Source organism: Mobula birostris, chromosome 6, assembly GCF_030028105.1.
Source record: "Mobula birostris isolate sMobBir1 chromosome 6, sMobBir1.hap1, whole genome shotgun sequence".
Taxonomy (NCBI): domain Eukaryota; kingdom Metazoa; phylum Chordata; class Chondrichthyes; order Myliobatiformes; family Myliobatidae; genus Mobula; species Mobula birostris.
The window spans coordinates 80,216,698-80,234,797 of record NC_092375.1 but is presented as its reverse complement, the minus strand read 5'-3'; the positions used below and the strand labels follow the sequence as shown (position 1 = coordinate 80,234,797).

Genomic DNA, 18,100 nt, shown 5'->3' with positions numbered 1-18,100 from the left:
CCTTAATTTACTGTGTATGAATCACAGAGGAATCAATTTAACTTGCATCCTTCCAATATTGATTTTTCTGAGATGCTTAACATAGAACAGTACAGCACAGAAACAGGCCACTCGACTCACAATATTGTGCTGAAACAGCTAAAAAGCACATCAGAAACACCCAAACACTAATCTCTCCTACCTACACAATGTCCATATCCCTCCATCTTCCTTACATCCATGTGCCTATCCGAACATCTCTTAAAAACTTCCAATGTATTTGCTTCTGCCACCATATCAGGCAGTGCATCCCAGGCATCCACGATCCTTTGAGTGAAAGTACTTGCATCTCTTTTAAACCTGTCCCCTCTCACCTTCAATGCATGCCCTCTGGTATTAGACATTTCTACCCTGGGAAACAGATACTCCCTGTCTACTCTATCTCTGCCTATCAGTTTTGTAAACCTCTATCAGATCTCCTCTCAGCCTCCAGCACTCCAGAGAAAACAACCCAAGTTTATCCAGCCTCTCATGATACTAAATGCCCTCTAAACCAGGCAGATCCTGGTAAAGCTCTTCTGTACCCCCTCAAAAGTCCCAACATCATCCTTATAGTGGGGCAACCAGAACTGTACGCAGTACTAATGTGGCCTAACCAGTTTTATAAAGTTGTAACATAACCTCCTGACTTTTGAACTCAGTGCCTTGACTAATAAAAGCAAGCAGTCCATAAACCTCCTTAACAACCTTATTGACCTCTGTAGCCACTTTCACGGAGCTACGAACCTGGACCTCCAAGATCTCTCTGCTCAGCAGCACTGTTAAGGATCTTACCCTTAACAGTGTACTGTCTCCTTGCTTTAGCCCTACGAAGGTGCAACGCCTCACATTTATCTGGGTTAAATTCCATGCGCCATTTCTCTGCCTATATCTGCAAGTAATCTATATTGTGCTGTCTCCTTTGCCAGTCTTCTACACTATCCACAACTCCACCCATCTTAGCATCATCCGCAAACTTACTAACCCACCCATCTACATTTTCATCCAGGTCATTTACATACATCACATACAGCAGAGGTTCCAGCACAGATCCCCACAGAACACCACTAATTATAGACCTTCAGCTCGAATAATTCCCTTCAACCACTGCCCTCTGTCTTCTGAATCCAAACAACCAATTCGCCATGGACCCCATGCATCTTAATCTTCTGGATTAGCCTTGCATGAGTTACACCTTACTTAAAATTCATGTGGACAACATCTACTGTCCTACCCTCATCAATCTGTCTTATGACCTTGTCAAAAACTCAATCAAGCCACACACAAAGCCATACAGGCTCTCCCTAATTAGCCCATGAGTTTCCAAATGCTCATATATCCTATCCCTAAGAATTTTCTCTAACAATTTCCCTACAACTAACATGAGACTCATCGAACTATAGTTCCCAAGGTTTTCCCTTGTTCCCTTCTTAAACGTAGAACATTAGCCACTCGCTAATTTTCCAGGACATTACCTTGCCTGGAGAGAGCAAAAAGATACTGGTCAAAGTCTAACAATCTTGTCTCTTTCAATAATCTGGGGTAAATCCCATCAGGCCCTGGGAGTTAACCACCTAAATACCCATTAGAAGGTCCAACATTTCCTCCTCCTTGACCTCCTAAGTGATCTAATATATTTATACACTCAGAGCACTGATCTCCTGGTCCACATATCCTTTTTCTTGGTAAATACTGAAGCAAAGTACTCATTAAGTGCCTCACTCACATTCTCCACGTCCAAGTAAATGTCCTCTCCCCCCCCGCCCCCATCCTCGAGTAGTCCCACCCTCTCCCTAATTATCCTCTTGTTCTTGATATGTGTACAGAATGCCTTGGGATTCACCTTCATTCTACTTGCCAAGGACTTTTCTTGGGCTCCCCCCCCACCCCAGCTTTCCTAATTCCCTTCTTTAGTTCTTTTTTGGCTTCCTTATACTCCGCGTGTGCTTCGTTTGATCCTAACTTCAAAGCTTTACATACTTTCCCTTTCTCTTCTTGACTAAATTCCTGCCCAATGCCCTTGTAATTTACCCTACTCCAATTTAAAACCTTTTCATAAGGACCATACTTATCCTTGCCTATAGCTATTCTGAAAGTTAAGGAGTTGTGGTCACTGTTCCCCAACTATTCACCCACTGAAAAGTCAGTCACCTGGCCAGGCTCATTACCCAACACCAGGTCTAGTACAGCACCGCCTCTCATTGGACCATTGACATACTGATTTAAGAAACCTTCCTGGTTACCCTTAACAAATTCTGCCCCATCTAAACTCCTTGCACTAAGAAGGATCCAATTTATATTAGTGAAGTTGAAATCCCCTGTAACAATAACCTTATTATTTTTTACACATTTCCTTAATCATATATCCTATCCCTAAGAATTTTCTCCAGCAATTTCCCTACAACTGCTTGATGCAGGAATTTGTATTAAATCACAACAATTATAAGTTGTGACTCAAAGTAGAATATTTATGCTTCCTGCTTAAATTTGGTTCTGCTTGGTTTGGCGAAATGAAATTAGTTGTTAATGCTAGTTGAATTAGAAATATAAGTTACAAAGTTAAGGTAGAATGTATTTAGCAGTTAGTTATTTTTATGCTACCTGTAATTGGTCAATTTACATTTAAAGCTTAAATGAAATCTTATTCGGTGGCTTCCAAATATGGATTCTGTTTTGAAGCCGGATTCCAAACAGAAGATGCAAAGCAATAATTGCTGTAAATATTGAGGCTGAAATACATTTTTCAAAGTTCTAAGTAAATTTATTGTCAAAGTACTATACATGTATGTCACCATATACAATCCTGAGATTCATTTTATAGGATAGTAACCATAACAGAATCAATGAAAGTCTGCCCAACTTTTGTTAGTTCTATTGTAATTGATATTGTAATTGTGTACATATATATTATTTATATGTTCAAGAAGTGTTTCACTTATTCTATGTTGCCTTTAGTGCTAAGGCACTACTTTGTAATACATATTTTTAATCATTTGAAAATGTCATCCTCTGGAACCAGTTTTTTATGTATCAATATATCTCTTTGAATCACTGAATCACTCTCACTCACTCTTGAAGACACTAGTACAATCAGTGACTCAAAGTTTATCATATGTATGAATCAGTATGGCAAATGAAAGTCTAATCTGGTTTAATTTGGTGAAGCTACATGTGCTGTTTGTGAGAAATGATTTAAATGGGCATAGTTCTAAAGCATAACTCAGGGAAGTGTTAATGTAATTGTTTTAATAGGCTGCAGGTTCTGACCTCTTCATTTTTACCTTTAGCTGAGGTATTGCCTGCAGAAGATAATATTACACCAAAGGAACACAAATACTCAGAGTCCTTGGATTCTGCTCTGAACTCTGCTAAACCACCTAGCCCCTCTCAACGAAATTCAAGTGAATTTCGTAACTCAGGAAGTAAACTTGGTTTCAGAAGTTCAGTTGTACCATCCTGTTCTACCTCAAACTCTGCATCTACTTTACGAAGGATGACTTCAAACTCAGCAGCAAATAATGGTTACTACGATGTCAATAGAGCCAGAATGCAAAGGAGAATAGAAGGTAAGGAATTAATTAGTGCAACTTTTTTTTTGTGACAACATGTTTGTTGTCTATTGTTCAAGCATATTCTTCTTGATGTAAGGATCACATAGTTATAGGAAAGAAAACAGGAAGAAATGAATGGAGATTTTCAGATTCCAATTTAAAATAGTTGTTTACCTTCACTGAAACTGGTTCTAGTTCTTACAGTCAGTGGCATAGTGCAGAAGCATTTAAAAAATAGTACTTATCAGCTCAGTGGATTGCCTGCCAGTAATCTTAGAACTTTAATAAATTTAGTTGTAGTAATAGAGGAATATTACTGAGATTTATTATCACATGTACTAAAGTACTGAGAAAAATTTATCCTACATAGTGTTTATATAGATCAATTCATTACACAGTGCATTGAGGTAGTACAAGGTAAATCAATAACAATATTAAGAAGAAAGTGCAGTGCAGATAAACGGTAAATGCAAGAAGATCATAAAGATTCTGAGGTCAAGAGTCCATCTTATTGTAATAGGGAATCCAATAGACTTACCACAGTGGGGTAGAAGCTGTCTTTCAACCAGGTGGTACATGTTTTATTGCTTTATATTTTGTCTGATGAGAGAAAGGAGAAGTGAGGATGTTCGGGATGAGTGGATATTTGATTATGCTATCTGTTAAGGCAGTGAGAGGTATGGACAGAGTCCATGGAGGGGAGGCTGGATTCCATGAAGTGCTGAATGCTCTGCAGTTTTTTGCAGTCACAGGCGGAGCAATTGGTATACCAAATCATGATATATCCAGACAGAATGCATTCTGGTTCAAGTTTAATTGTCGTTCAAGCATACAATACAGCCAATGAAACAGTGGTCTTATGAGGCCACGGTGCAAAACACAACAGTCACATTCAGCACACAGCAGATATTGCACATGTAATTATGATGGCAGAAAAACTCAAGTCGCAAAAAATATGTTTTAAAAAATATACAGCAGAAATCACTGTGTCACGGCATGTAGTTAGATGGTGTATGGATGTTGTCCTGAAGACACGTTTCTGTAGAACAAGCCCATAGCAGTTCCTCATCTCGCCTAGTACAGTTGTAGACGAATGCAATCCAGCTCATCTTTGGCTAAGCAAACACTGGAGGGCAGCATTGAAATGAGGGGCCAGTCCCCAACCAAACACCGAATCCAGTGGCAGCTCTGTTGCCTCCTTCCCCAGCAGCCACAACAGCCAGCCCAGAGGCATGAAGGCCCTACCCATGCAACAACCAAGGCAATGCAGCTCCCCCAGCATTGATCTCTCCAATGAAACAATGAATTAGACTCTCAGTATTCAACAGGGTCTTGCCGTCTGAGCCAATCATTTCCACTGTTTGTTGGATCACATACCACCCTCGTGCACTGCCTCTGATGCTTTACCATCCTCGTGCACTGCCTCTGATGCTTTATTCCCTGACGCAGGCTACAAAACGATGTGCAATACGTCCAGCTTCACTGCTGTCCAGCAACTCACAGGTGAGATAGACTACTTGGTATTCTTTAGATCAGCTCCTGGTTGAACTAACTAGGGGATCAGCTGTTCTGATTTGGGTGCTGTGCAATGAACAAGAATTGATTAGAGAGCTTAAGGTAAAGGAACCCTGTGGGGAGGGGGGGAGTGTCAGTATCGTAATATGATAGAATTTACCCTGTAATTTGAGAAGGAAAAGCTGAGGTCAGATGTATCAGTATTACAGTGGATTAAAGGGAATTACAGAGGCATAACTGAGGAGCTGGCCAAAATTGACTGAAGGGATGATGGCAGAGCAGCAATGGCTGGCGTTTCTGGGAGGAATTGGGAAGGCGCAGGATAGATACATTGCAAATAAGTATCCTAAAGGCAGGATGATCCAGTCATTCTGATGAGATGTCAAAGCCTGCAAAGAACCGAACTCAGCGTGTAACTCCAGGTTGGGGTCTTCAAAAGAACTTTGAAAGGGAAAAATTGAGATATCAAAGCTAGAAATAGAGCTGTTTCCAAAGATGCAAGCAAAGGTGTCACCGTTAGACACCACCACCATCCTAAGCTCCACCTCCAGTTAGATAAGTAGATAAGAGTCTCTGCACCAGCTCCTTTCCTGAAGTCATTGACCCTTCCTTCAGTTTTGCTGCCATTGAGGGAAATGTTGTTACCATGACTTCATGTTCCTAAGCTGTCTTTCTCCTTCTGGTACTCCAGTGTATTGTTATTTGAGATACAGGCCACTATGGTGGTATAATCTGCAGACTTTTAGATGAGTGTTGCAGCAGATTCTGGCCATGCAGTTATTAGTGTACAAGGAGTAGATTAGGAGGTTGTGTAATCTTGTGGAGCACTAATGTTAAGAATAATCGTGGTAGAGATGTTGTCTCTCCTTACTGGATCAAGAATCCATTTGCAGAGGAAGGTGTTGACTCCCACACCTCTGATTTTGGTGATGAGTTTGCTTGGAATTATAATCTTGAAGGCAGAGCTGTAGTCAATAGACAATAGTCTAACGTAGGTGTCTTTAGTGTCCAGGTGCTCTAGAGATGAATGTAGGGTGAGGGGGATGAAGTGCTCCATAGACCTGTCATTGTGGTAAATGAATTGCTGTGGGTCAAAACTGTCAGGGGGGCTGGAGTTAATAATATGTCAAGGCCAACCTCTTGGAAACACTTCATGATGGTGGGTTTCAGAGCCACTGGGTGGTTTTCATTAAGGCACATTACTTCAATTCTTTTTAGGTACAGTGATTGTGATCATCTTAAAGCAGGTGGGAGCCTCAGGTAGAAGCAGGTAGAGGTTAAAAATGTCTGAAAATACCCTCACCTACTGATCAACATGGGCGAGATCTAAGGACACAGCCAGGAACATAATTCCGATCAGACGCATTAGGCAGGTTCACTCTCCAGAAGATTCATCTTAAGCCTGCAGCGGTGACTGTAGGTTCAGATGAATTGGAAGCTGTTGGTGTGGGGGTGACATACTGATCCCCTTCTGCTTAAAACAGAAAGGAATGAGCTGCCTGACTTTTATAGCCTACAAGTCCTGCCACAACAGACAGCTCTTTTGGGATTTGATTTTGGACTGGTATGGTCTCTTGTCATCTCTGATAGCTTTATGCAGTTCATATCTTAATTTCTTGTGAAGGTCAGGGTTAGCTGATATGAATGCTGCAGTCCTAGATTTCAGTAGCGAGTGGATCTCCTGGTTCACCCACGGTTTCAACCAGGCAGTCCATTTTGGTACATTATCATCAAATGCTTGAAGGACTAAGTCCACGATGGTGGTGAAGCACTCACCTAGGCTGGCTGCTGAGCATTTGAACATGGACTGGTGTACTGACTCAATGGAGTCATGTAGGAATTTATGTATTTCTTCAGACAGAAGACAGTACAATTTTCTGTACTGGATCATCCTGTTTCAGGTTCTGTTTGTATGCAAGGAGAAAGAGCACACCTTGGTAATCTGATTTACCAAAGTATGGACTAAACTGGTTATTTTAATTATAGAGAATTCTACTTCAATATAAGTGAATCCCTTCTTAGTTGCTTTCTTCCCTCCCCCAAATTCGATTTGACTATTTAGTTTGGTGAGAAACCAGAAATCAAAAATAAGTTTTGTTTGAGTTGCTGAGAAAGTCCATGCGGTATGAATTGTACAGAATAACTTGGCTGTTGAACACTATTTGATGGTACATAATACTGACTCCGGTGATAATACTGATCTGAAGTGCACTGCTCATAGTTTTGCTTGTCTGTTCAAAGAGCAGAAAGTAGGCCATTCTATCTGTCAGACCTACTATCCCAAGCACCTGAATTAGATTGTGACTCCTATGTCTCTGTATTTTTGATCTATGCTGCTTGATATCTTTTATTAATCTTTCATTATTGAAAACTCCATTTGCCCCAAAAGAAGCAGCTTTTTGGAAGTTTTCCAGCTTTCCATCAATATTTCTGTGCAAGGTTGCCTCAAAATGCCATACTCATGATATGCCTACTCTCATTTTGAGATTGATGCATAAGAGATGCAAGAGTAAATAGTTTCTCGCCATCTACTTTTTCAGACATTTTTATTATTTTACACATTCTTCAATCTGTGAATTATAATATTAAATGTCAGGCAACTTATGTTCTCTAGCCTTTGGAACTCTGGTATTGTTCTAGTGAATCTCCATTCTATTAATACAAGACTGATGCATTCACTCAGGTTCTATGTCCAAATGATATGTGGTACTGCAATTCTGATCTGATTATAGCTCTGCATAACTGAAGTTTAACTTCCTCATAGTTTCTATCTTAAGGTGGCTAAAATACAGCATTCAGTTATTTTTTGAATACCTTTATTCTTGTATGTTGCTTTTAAAGTTTTCTGTACATAGATACCCATTTCTTTCCTCCCTAACAGTTCTCTGTATCGAAACATTAAGTAAATAATTTTTCATTCCTATATAGCTAACCACATTGAGCTTAATTTCCAGTAGTTCAGTGCCATACCAGATCAAATGTCTTCTGGAATCCATGTGGACCTTATTTTTCTTCACCACTCTTGTGATCATTTATGCTTCACATGTCTATTTCTAGAGTGTATTTCCTGTCTCTAACGAGTTTGGAAAATTAGAGACTATATATTCACAATTTTGTTTTGAATTAAGAAGTAGACAGTACCAACAACATAATTGTCTCTCTTATGAACCATTATCATTGCCATATCTATTTTGTTTTACATGCAATATTCTGCCTTCCACACATTGAAGATTATTACACAGGTAGAATATTGTAATTTTCCTATCATGAAAGGGATATTTGTTTAACAAGCCAATACCAGACTTGCCTGCTTCTATCTTTTTGCTTCATCGTGCATTTCATTTGCCTTTAAACATTTTCAATTAATACTGGCATTTCCTGTTAGTTAATGCTTATTTTTTTTCTTTCTTGATACTTTTCTGTTTTATACAGCCCTCAGTCTACTGTCATTCCTGTTTTGAATATGTTTAAAACTTTTTTCTCTAGTATGACAATTACCTCTCCTGCCATTGCTCATTATCTACATAAGCAATGTCTTTTTTGAGGATTTTGTGTTGGTTTTATATGGTATCATCTACATCTTTAAGTTCTTAACCTCCGTAGTGCTTCTTGTAAATACCACTTGTAATTCATTGTCTTTTATTTTTGATTCAAGACGTGGAACCATAAAGAGACACAGCATGGATACAGGCCCTTCGACCCATCATCAAGCAGTCACTTACAATGAACCCACATTTTGTTCTCCTTAAATTTTTATCATTTATCCCCACGTTCTATGACTCACCTACTCACTAGGGGAAATTTACATTGGCCAATTAACCTGCCATTGGGAATATGAAGAGCAAAACCAAAATATGTACTGTAAATACTGGAAATCTGAAATAGAGGAAATAGTGAATATTCTTAGTCAATTGAGCAGTCCCTGTGGAAAGATAATTAATGTTTTAATGTGACCAAAAATAGAGTTAGGTAGGATTTCAAAACAAATTAAAGACTTGGATAACACTTATGCAGTTTCTCCTAATATTGATTTATTTAAACAAAGGGTTGAACTTCAATCACAATATAATTTATTATTAACTTATCCTATTGAAAAAAATTTGCTTAAATTAAAAAGTCAATTTTATGTGTTTGGAGATAAAAGTCATAAGCTATTAGCATCCCAACTAAAAGCAGTTAGAGCTTTTTTTTAAATTTTCTAATTTAATTTAATTTAAATTTTTAAAAATTTGTAAGGGAGATGATAGTTTATCTTGTAATTATGAAGATATAAAATTTTTCAAGACTATTACAGTGAACTCTATAAATCTCAGTTTCCAGCTGATCCTTCTAAAGTGAATGCCTCTTTACAAAAGATTGATTTTCCTAGAATATCTGTTGAAGATCAACAAATTCTTGATACTCCTTTTACTGAAAGAGAAATTCAGAAAGCTATTTTTTCAATGCAATCTGGTAAAGCTCCTGGACTGGATGATTTTTCTATAGGATTTTATAAAAAAATTTGAAGATTTGCTTACTCCTTATATGTTGGAAATGCTTAAAGATACTTTTTTGTTAGGAGAGTTACCTTCCACATTTTATGAAGCTTCTATTTCTTTAATTCTTAAGAAAGATAAAGACCCTGTGGATTGTGCTTCATATAGACCTATCTCATTATTAAATGTAGATGCTAAAATTCTTTCAAAAATAATGGCTAATCGGTTGGAGAATATACTAGCTAAAATTATTTCTCAGGACCAAACAGGTTTTATAAAAGGCTGTTATTCCTTTTCTAACCCTCGGAGACCGTTAAATGTTATATACTCATCCCCCTCGAAAACTCCCCAATGTGTTGTTTCTCTTGATGCTGAAAAGGCATTTGATAGAGTTGAATGGAAATATTTATTTAATGATTTAGAGAAATTTAGCTTTGGTACTAATTTTAATAAGTGGATTAGAATGATATATAAAAGCCCTATTGCCACTGTGATTACTAATAACTGTAGATCCCCCTTTTTTCGACTTCCACGGGGTACGAGACAAGGATGTCCGTTAAGTCCTTTGTTATTTAATTTGGTGCTGGAACCTCTGGCTATTGCACTTCATGAAGCTAGGGGTATTCAAGGAATTTCCAAAAATGGGACTATTCATAAGATCTCCCTTTATGCTGATGATCTCTTAGTTTATGTTTTGAATCCTGAAGAATCTGTTCCCAGTTTATTGAAATTATTAAATGAATTTGGAAAATTTTCAGAATATAAATTAAACCTGCATAAAAGCGAACTATTTCCTTTAAATGATTCTGCTTTTATGTATGATGATATTCCTTTTAAAGTTACGGATTCTTTTAAATATTTAGGTATTATCATCACTAAAAATTATGGAGACCTTTATAGAGCTAATTTAGTTCCCTTAGTGGATTTTATGAAGTAATTATTTTCTGGATGGAATCCTCTTACACTTTTGTTAGTTGATCGAATTCATGCAGTTAAAATGATGATCTTACCAAAATTTTTATATGTATTTCAAAATATTCTTGTTTTTTTAACTAAGAAGTTTTTTGATCAGGTTGACTATTATTTCATCTTTTGTTTGGAATAATAAAAGACCAAGAATTGGAAAATGTCATTTACAAAAATTAAAAATGGACGGAGGTCTTGCTTTGCCTAATTTAAGAATGTATTATTGGGCGGTTAATTTACATTATGCGTGTTCTTGGTTATATTGGACCAATAAAAATGAACGACCACCATGGGTTGGTCTGGAATTGTAAGCTGTGAAACAATTTTACTTAACTTCGTTATTAGGAGCTTCTTTACCTGTACAACTAGCCAAAATTTCTAGTTTAAATATAAATCCTATGATTTAGGATTTAGGATCCTATGATTTAGAGCAGGGTTCCCCTGTGGCCATTCCCCTCAACAATAAGTATACCGCATTGGATACTGTTGGGGAGGATGACTTACCTGGGACAAGCTGCAGTAGCCGGATCAGTGGCACTGAGTCTGGCTCTGCAGTGTAGAAGGGAGGGGGGAGAAAGAGGAGAGCGGTAGTGATAGGGGACTCGATAGTTAGAGGTGCAGATAGGAGGTTCTGTGGTCGTGACAGAGAATCCAGGATGGTTTGTTGCCTCCCGGGTGCCAGGGTCAAGGATGTCTCTGATCGATTGCATGACATTCTGAAGTGGGAGGGTGATCAGCCAGATGTCGTGGTGCACATCAGTACCAATGACATAGCAAGGAAGAGTGAGGAGGTCCTGGAGAGTGAGTATAGAGAGCTTGGTAGGAAGTTGAAAAGCAGGACCTCGAAGGTGGTAATCTCAGGATTGCTACCTGTGCTACGTGCCAGTGAGGGTAGGAATAGGATGCTCTGGAGGATGAACAAGTGGCTGAGGAACTGGTGTAGGGGGCAGGGTTTCAGATTTCAGGATATTTGGGACCTCTTCTGGGGCAGCTGGGATCGGGTTACACTTGAACTACAGGGGGACCAATATCCTTTCAGGGAGGTTTGTTAGTGCTGTTGGGGAGGCTTTAAACTAGATTTGCAGGGGGGTGGGAACCAGAGTGCCAGAGCTGACAGTGTGGCTGGGGTAAAAATAAATGATGTTAAAAGTTCAAGCAAATCCACTAACAGGTTGTGAGTGGTGGTAAAAATCTTCTGAGGTGTATATATTTCAATGCTAGGAGTATTGCGGGGAAGGCGGATGAGTTGAGGGCGTGGATTGACACATGGCATTATGACGTTATAGCAATTAGTGAAACGGCTACAGGAGGGGCAGGACTGGCAGCTTAATATTCCAGGGTTCCGATGTTTCAGATGTGATCGAAGCAGAGGAATGAAAGGTGGGGGAGTAGCATTGCTTGTTAGGGGAAAATATTACAGCAGTGCTCAGGCAGGACAGATTAGAGGGCTTGTCTACTGAGTCCTTATGGGTGGAGCTGAGAAACAGGAAAGGTATGGCCACATTAGTGGGATTGTATTACATACCACCCAATAGTCAACGAGAATTGGAAGAGCAAATCTGCAGAGACATAGCAGGCAACTGCAGGAAACATAAAGTTGTGGTGGTAGGGGATTTTAATTTTCCATACATTGATTGGGACTCCCATACCGTTAGGGGTCTAGATGGTTTAGAGTTTGTAAAATGTGTTCAGGAAAGTTTTCTAAATCAATATATAGAGGGACCAACTAGAGGGGATGCAATATTGGATCTCCTGTTAGGAAATGAGTTAGGACAAGTGACAGAAGTCTGTGTAGGGGAGCACTTTGGTTCCAGTGATCATAACACCATTAGTTTCAACTTGATCATGGAAAAGAATAGATCTGGTCCTAGAGTTGAGGTTCTGAACTGGAAGAAGGCCAAATTTGAAGAAATGAGAAAGGATCTAAAAAGCGTGGATTGGGACAGGTTGTTCTCTGGCAAGGATGTGATCGGTAGGTGGGAAGCCTTCAAAGGAGAAATTTTGAGAGTGCAGAATTTGTATGTTCCTGTCAGGATTAAAGGCAAAGTGAATAGAAATAAGGAACCTTGGTTCTCAAGGGATATTGCAACTCTGATAAAGAAGAAGAGGGAGTTGTATGACATGTATAGGAAGCAGGGAGTAAATAAGGTGCTTGAGGAGTACAAGAAGTGCAAGAAAATACTTAAGAAAGAAATCAGGAGGGCTAAAAGAAGACGTGAGGTTGCCTTGGCAGTCAAAGTGAAGGATAATCCAAAGAGCTTTTACAGGTATATGAAGAGCAAAAGGATTGTAAGGGATAAAATTGGTCCTCTTGAAGATCAGAGTGGTGGGCTATGTGTGGAACCAAAGGAAATGGGGGAGATCTTAAATAGGTTTTTTGTGTCTGTATTTACTAAGGAAACTGGCATGAAGTCTATGGAATTAAAGGAAACAAGTAGTGAGATCATGGAAACTGTACAGATCAAAAAGGAGGAGGTGCTTGCTGTCTTGAGGAAAATTAAAGTGGATAAATCCCTGGGACCTGACAGGGTGTTCCCTCGGACCTTGAAGGAGACTAGTGTTGAAATTGCAGGGGCCCTGGCAAAAATATTTAAAATGTCGCTGTCTACAGGTGAGGTGCCGGAGGATTGGAGAGTGGCTCATGTTGTTCCATTGTTTAAAAAAGGATCGAAAAGTAATCTGGGAAATTATAGGCCGGTAAGTTTAACATCGGTAGTAGGTAAGTTATTGGAAGGAGTACTAAGAGACAGAATCTACAAGCATTTGGATAGACAGGGACTTATTAGGGAGAGTCAACATGGCTTTGTGCGTGGTAGGTCATGTTTGACCAATCTATTGGAGTTTTTCGAGGAGGTTACCAGGAAAGTGGATGAAGGGAAGGCAGTGGATATTGTCTACATGGACTTCAGTAAGGCCTTTGACAAGGTCCCGCATGGGAGATTAGTTAGGAAAATTCAGTCGCTAGGTATACATGGAGAGGTGGTAAATTGGATTAGACATTGGCTCAATGGAAGAAGCCAAAGAGTGGTAGTAGAGAATTGCTTCTCCAAGTGGAGGCCTGTGACTAGTGGTGTGCCACAGGGATCAGTGCTGGGTCCATTGTTATTTGTCATCTATATCAATGATCTGGATGATAATGTGGTAAATTGGATCAGCAAATTTGCTGATGATACAAAGATTGGAGGTGTAGTAGACAGTGAGGAAGGTTTTCAGAGCCTGCAGCGGGACTTGGATCAGTTGGAAAAATGGGCAGAAAAATGGCAGATGGAGTTTAATACAGACAAGTGTGAGGTATTGCACGTTGGAAGGACAAACCAAGGTAGAACATACAGGATTAATGGTAAGGCACTGAGGAGTGCAGTGGAACAGAGGGATCTGGGAATACAGATACAAAATTCCCCAGAAGTGGTGTCATAGGTAGATAGGGTCGTAAAGAGAGCTTTTGGTACATTGGCCTTTATTAATCAAAGTATTGAGTATAAGAGCTGGAATGTCATGATGAGGTTGTATAAGGCATTGGTGAGGCCGAATCTGGAGTATTGTGTTCAGTTTTGGTCACCAAATTACAGGAAGGACATAAATAAGGTTGAAAGAGTGCAGAGAAGGTTTACAAGGATGTTGCCGGGACTTGAAAAACTCAGTTACAGAGAAAGGTTGAATAGGTTAGGACTTTAATCCCTGAAGCGTAGAAGAATGAGGGGAGATTTGATAGAGGTATATAAAATTATGATGGGTATAGATAGAGTGAATGCAAGCAGGCTTTTTCCACTGAGGCAAGGGGAGAAAAAAAACCAGAGGTCATGGGTTAAGGGTGAGGGGGGGGGAAGTTTAAAGGGAACATTGGGGGGGCTTCTTCACACAGAGTGGTGGGAGTATGGAATGAGCTGCCAGATGAGGTGGTAAATGCGGGTTCTTTTTTAACATTTAAGAATAAATTGGACAGATACATGGATGGGAGGTGTATGGAGGGATATGGTCCGTGTGCAGGTCAGTGGGACTAGGCAGAAAATGGTTCGGCACAGCCAAGAAGGGCCATAAGGCCTGTTTCTGTGTAGTAGTTTGTATGGTTCTATGGTTTCTATTAAGCAATCATTACCAATTTGGTACCAGTTTCGGAAGTTTTTTAATCTTAAAAAATTTAACCTTCTTAGTTTAATTTATTGAAAGTATTTATTTAAACCTTCACTTAGTAATCCTACCTTTTCTCTTTGGAGGAATAAAGGAACTTATCCCTTTATGGATCTGTTTCAAGAAGGCCGATTGATGTCCTTTGAGAAATTAACAACTAAATACTCTCTTTCACACTCACACTTTTTGCAATATCTTCAGGCCAGACATTTTTTACAAGAATATTTAAGCAATCTTCCATATATACAAAATTCTGACCTGTTAGATATTATTTTAAAAATGAACCCTTTAGTGAAAGGTTTTATTGAGAAAATTTATAATTTACTATTACAACGGGATAATTATCCTCTACTTAAGATTAAGCAAGATTGGGAAAGAGAGCTTAACATGACCTTGATAACAGAGGATTGGTTGCGAATTTTGAAGTTGGTTAACTCTTCTTTGATTTGCGCCAATTATTCTCTAATTGAATTTAAAATTGTACATCGTTATTATTTGACAAAGGAGAGACTGTCTAAAATATTTCCTAATGTTAATAGATGTAAAACTGAGATAGCTACATTGACACATATGTTTTGGTCATGTTCTGTATTGAAACAGTTTTGGAAATATATTTTTTTTTACAATTTCTAAAGCTTTAAAAATTAATTTACAACCTAATAAATTGACAGCTTTGTTTGGTATAATTCCTCAATGTATTCATGGTATTTCTATATCAGACCAACATGTAATTGCATTTGTTACATTATTGGCTAGAAGGGCTATTTTATTAAAATGGAAAGATGCTTCTGCTCCCACTTTGATACAATAGTTCTCTCGGGTGATGCTATGTCTTAGTTTGGAAAGAATCAGAAGTCGAACTTTTGATTCTCGATTTGACTTTGAGAAAAGTTGGGGTTCTTTTGCCCGCTACTATCATTTGATTTGTGTTAATTAAGATGGTCCCCTTCTGATTCTTGGGTAAATGGATTTGGTGGCGGATTGATGTCTTTTTTTTAATGGAAGCTTGTATGGCGTATAGCTCTGGGTTTGTGCTCCAAATGGGTGCTTTCTTCTTGTGTTTTTTTTTGATAGCAGGGTTTTTTTTGTTTTAGTTAGCAGGGGTTCTTTTTCCCAAAAAAAAAGCTTTAACATTTTGTTTTTTTTTTAAATTATTATTATTGATACACTGTTTAGCTTGGTTAATAGTTTAACTCTTATTATACATATTGATATATTGACTTGATTATATTAATGTTTTTTGTTGTCAATTTTCAATAATTAGTAAAAAGATCTAAATGAAAATGAAAATTAATGTGACCTTTTGAGAATTAAGAAAAAATAGAATTAAGCATGTCCTTGAATTTCAGAGAGAGGAGGAAGGGGAGAAGAAAATCAAAAGGAAGGTCTGTGATAGGGTGGAATGTACAGATTAAGTGGCAAAATGAATACTGCCATGGTAGCATAGCGCTGTTACACCTTAGGATGTTGAACATCAAAGTTCAATTCCAGAATTCTCTGTAAGGAGTCTCTGTATGTCCTCCCCATGGGTGTTCTGGTTTCCTCACACGGTCCAAAGATGTACCAGGTAGAGTTATTGGTCATTGTAAATTACCTGTGATTAAGTTAGGGTTAAATCAGGGTTGTTAGGGGTTTATACACTAAAGTGTAAAAGAGAGGCGAGAGTGGATATCAGACTGCTGGAAAATGATGCTGGAGAAGTGGTAATGGGGAAGAATGAAATGACAAGCAAACTGAATAAGTATTTTGCATTAGTCTTTACTGTGGAAAGTGCTAGCTGTATGGTGGAAGTTCCAAGTGTTAGGGGGCATTAAGTGTGTGAAGTTACCATAACTAGAGAGAAGGTTCTTGGGCAACTGAAAGGTCTGAAGGTAGATAAATCACCTGGACCAGATGGTGAGTTCTGAAAGAGGTGGCTGAAGAGACTGTGCAGGCATTAGTAATGGCCTTTCAAGAATCACTAGATAGTGGAATTGTTCCAGAAGACAAAATGCAAATGTCACTCCACTCTTTAAGAAGGGAGAGAGGCAGAAGAAAGGAAGCTATAGACTAGATTAGATGAGATTCAACTTTATTGTCGTTGTGCCGAGTACAGGTACAAAGCAAATGAAATGCAGTAGCATCTGACCAGAAATGCAAAGAATAGTGTTATTTACAAAATAACTTTGAATAAAAAGTAAGTGCTACAGCACTCAAATGTATAAGTACTGAGACAGTATAATATGGGTGCAATACTGCTATAGGCCTGTTAGTCTGACCTCAATGGTTGGGAAGATGTTGGAATTGATTATTAAGGATAAGGTTTCAGGGTACTTGGAGGCACACGATAAAATAGGCCTGAGTCAGCATGGTTTCCTCAAGGGAAAATCTTGCCTGACAAATCTGTTGGAATTCTTTGAAGAAATAACAAGCAGGATAGACAAAGATTTTAAGAAGGCCTTTGACAGGGTGCCACACATGAGTTTGCTGAACAACTATAAGCCCCTGGTATTACAGGAAAGATCCTAGCATGAATAAAGCAGTGGCTGATTGGCAGGAGGCAAAGAGTGGGAATAAAGGGAGCCTTTTCTGGCTGGCTGCTGTTGACTATTATTGTTTCACAGAGATCTGTGTTCGGGCTGTTTTGTTTTACGTGAAATGTCAATGACTTGGACAATAGAATTGATGGCTTTTTTTGAAAGTTTGCATATGATATTCAGATAGTTGGAGGAGCAGGTAGTTTTGAGGAAGTAGAGAGCCTACAGAAGGGCTTAGACAGATTAGGAGAATGGGCAAAGAAATAGCAGTTGGAATACAGTGTCGGGAAGTGTATGGTCATGCACTTTTGTTAAATAAAGGAAAGGATTGACTATTTTCTAAATGGAGAGAAAATACAATAAACTGAGGTGCAAAGGGACTTGGGAGTCCTTGTGCAGGACTCCCTAAAGGTTAATTTGCAGGTTGAGTCTGGTGAGGAAGGCAAATGTAATGCTAGCATTCATTTTAAGAGGTCTAAAATATAAAAGTAATGTTGAAACTTCATAAATCACTGGTGAGGCCTCTTTTGAAGTATTGTGAGCAGGTTTGGGCACCTTATCTTAGAAAGGACATGTTGAACTGGAGAGGGTTCAAAGGAGATTCACGAAAATTATTCCTGGATTGAACTGCTTGTCAAATGCAGAGTATTTGACGGCTCTGTGGCTGTATTGACTGGAATTAAAAGAATGAGGGGTGACCTCATGGAAACCTATCGAATGGTGAAAGGCTTTGATAGAGTGGATGTGGAGAGGATGCTTCCTATGGTAGGAGAGTCTAAGACCATTGGACACAGCCTCAGAATAGAAGGGCATCTTTTTAGCCAGAGTGGTGAATCTCTGGAATTCTTTGCCACAGGCAGCTGAGGAGGCCAAGTCTTAATGTATTTTTAAGCCAGAAGTTGATAACTTATTGATTAGCCAGGATATGAAG

General features: G+C 38.8%; 1 protein-coding gene across 4 annotated transcripts in view; it reads left to right on the top strand.

Moving 5' to 3' along the window:
* scml2 (Scm polycomb group protein like 2) overlaps positions 1-18,100 on the top strand; it is a 140,550-nt gene that overhangs the window by 107,640 nt on the left and 14,810 nt on the right. For all 4 annotated transcript variants that reach the window (XM_072260718.1, XM_072260721.1, XM_072260722.1 and 1 more), the window contains one exon: positions 3,306-3,584. In XM_072260718.1, the coding sequence (XP_072116819.1) occupies positions 3,306-3,584 (279 nt within the window). The remainder of the gene's footprint in view (positions 1-3,305; positions 3,585-18,100) is intronic.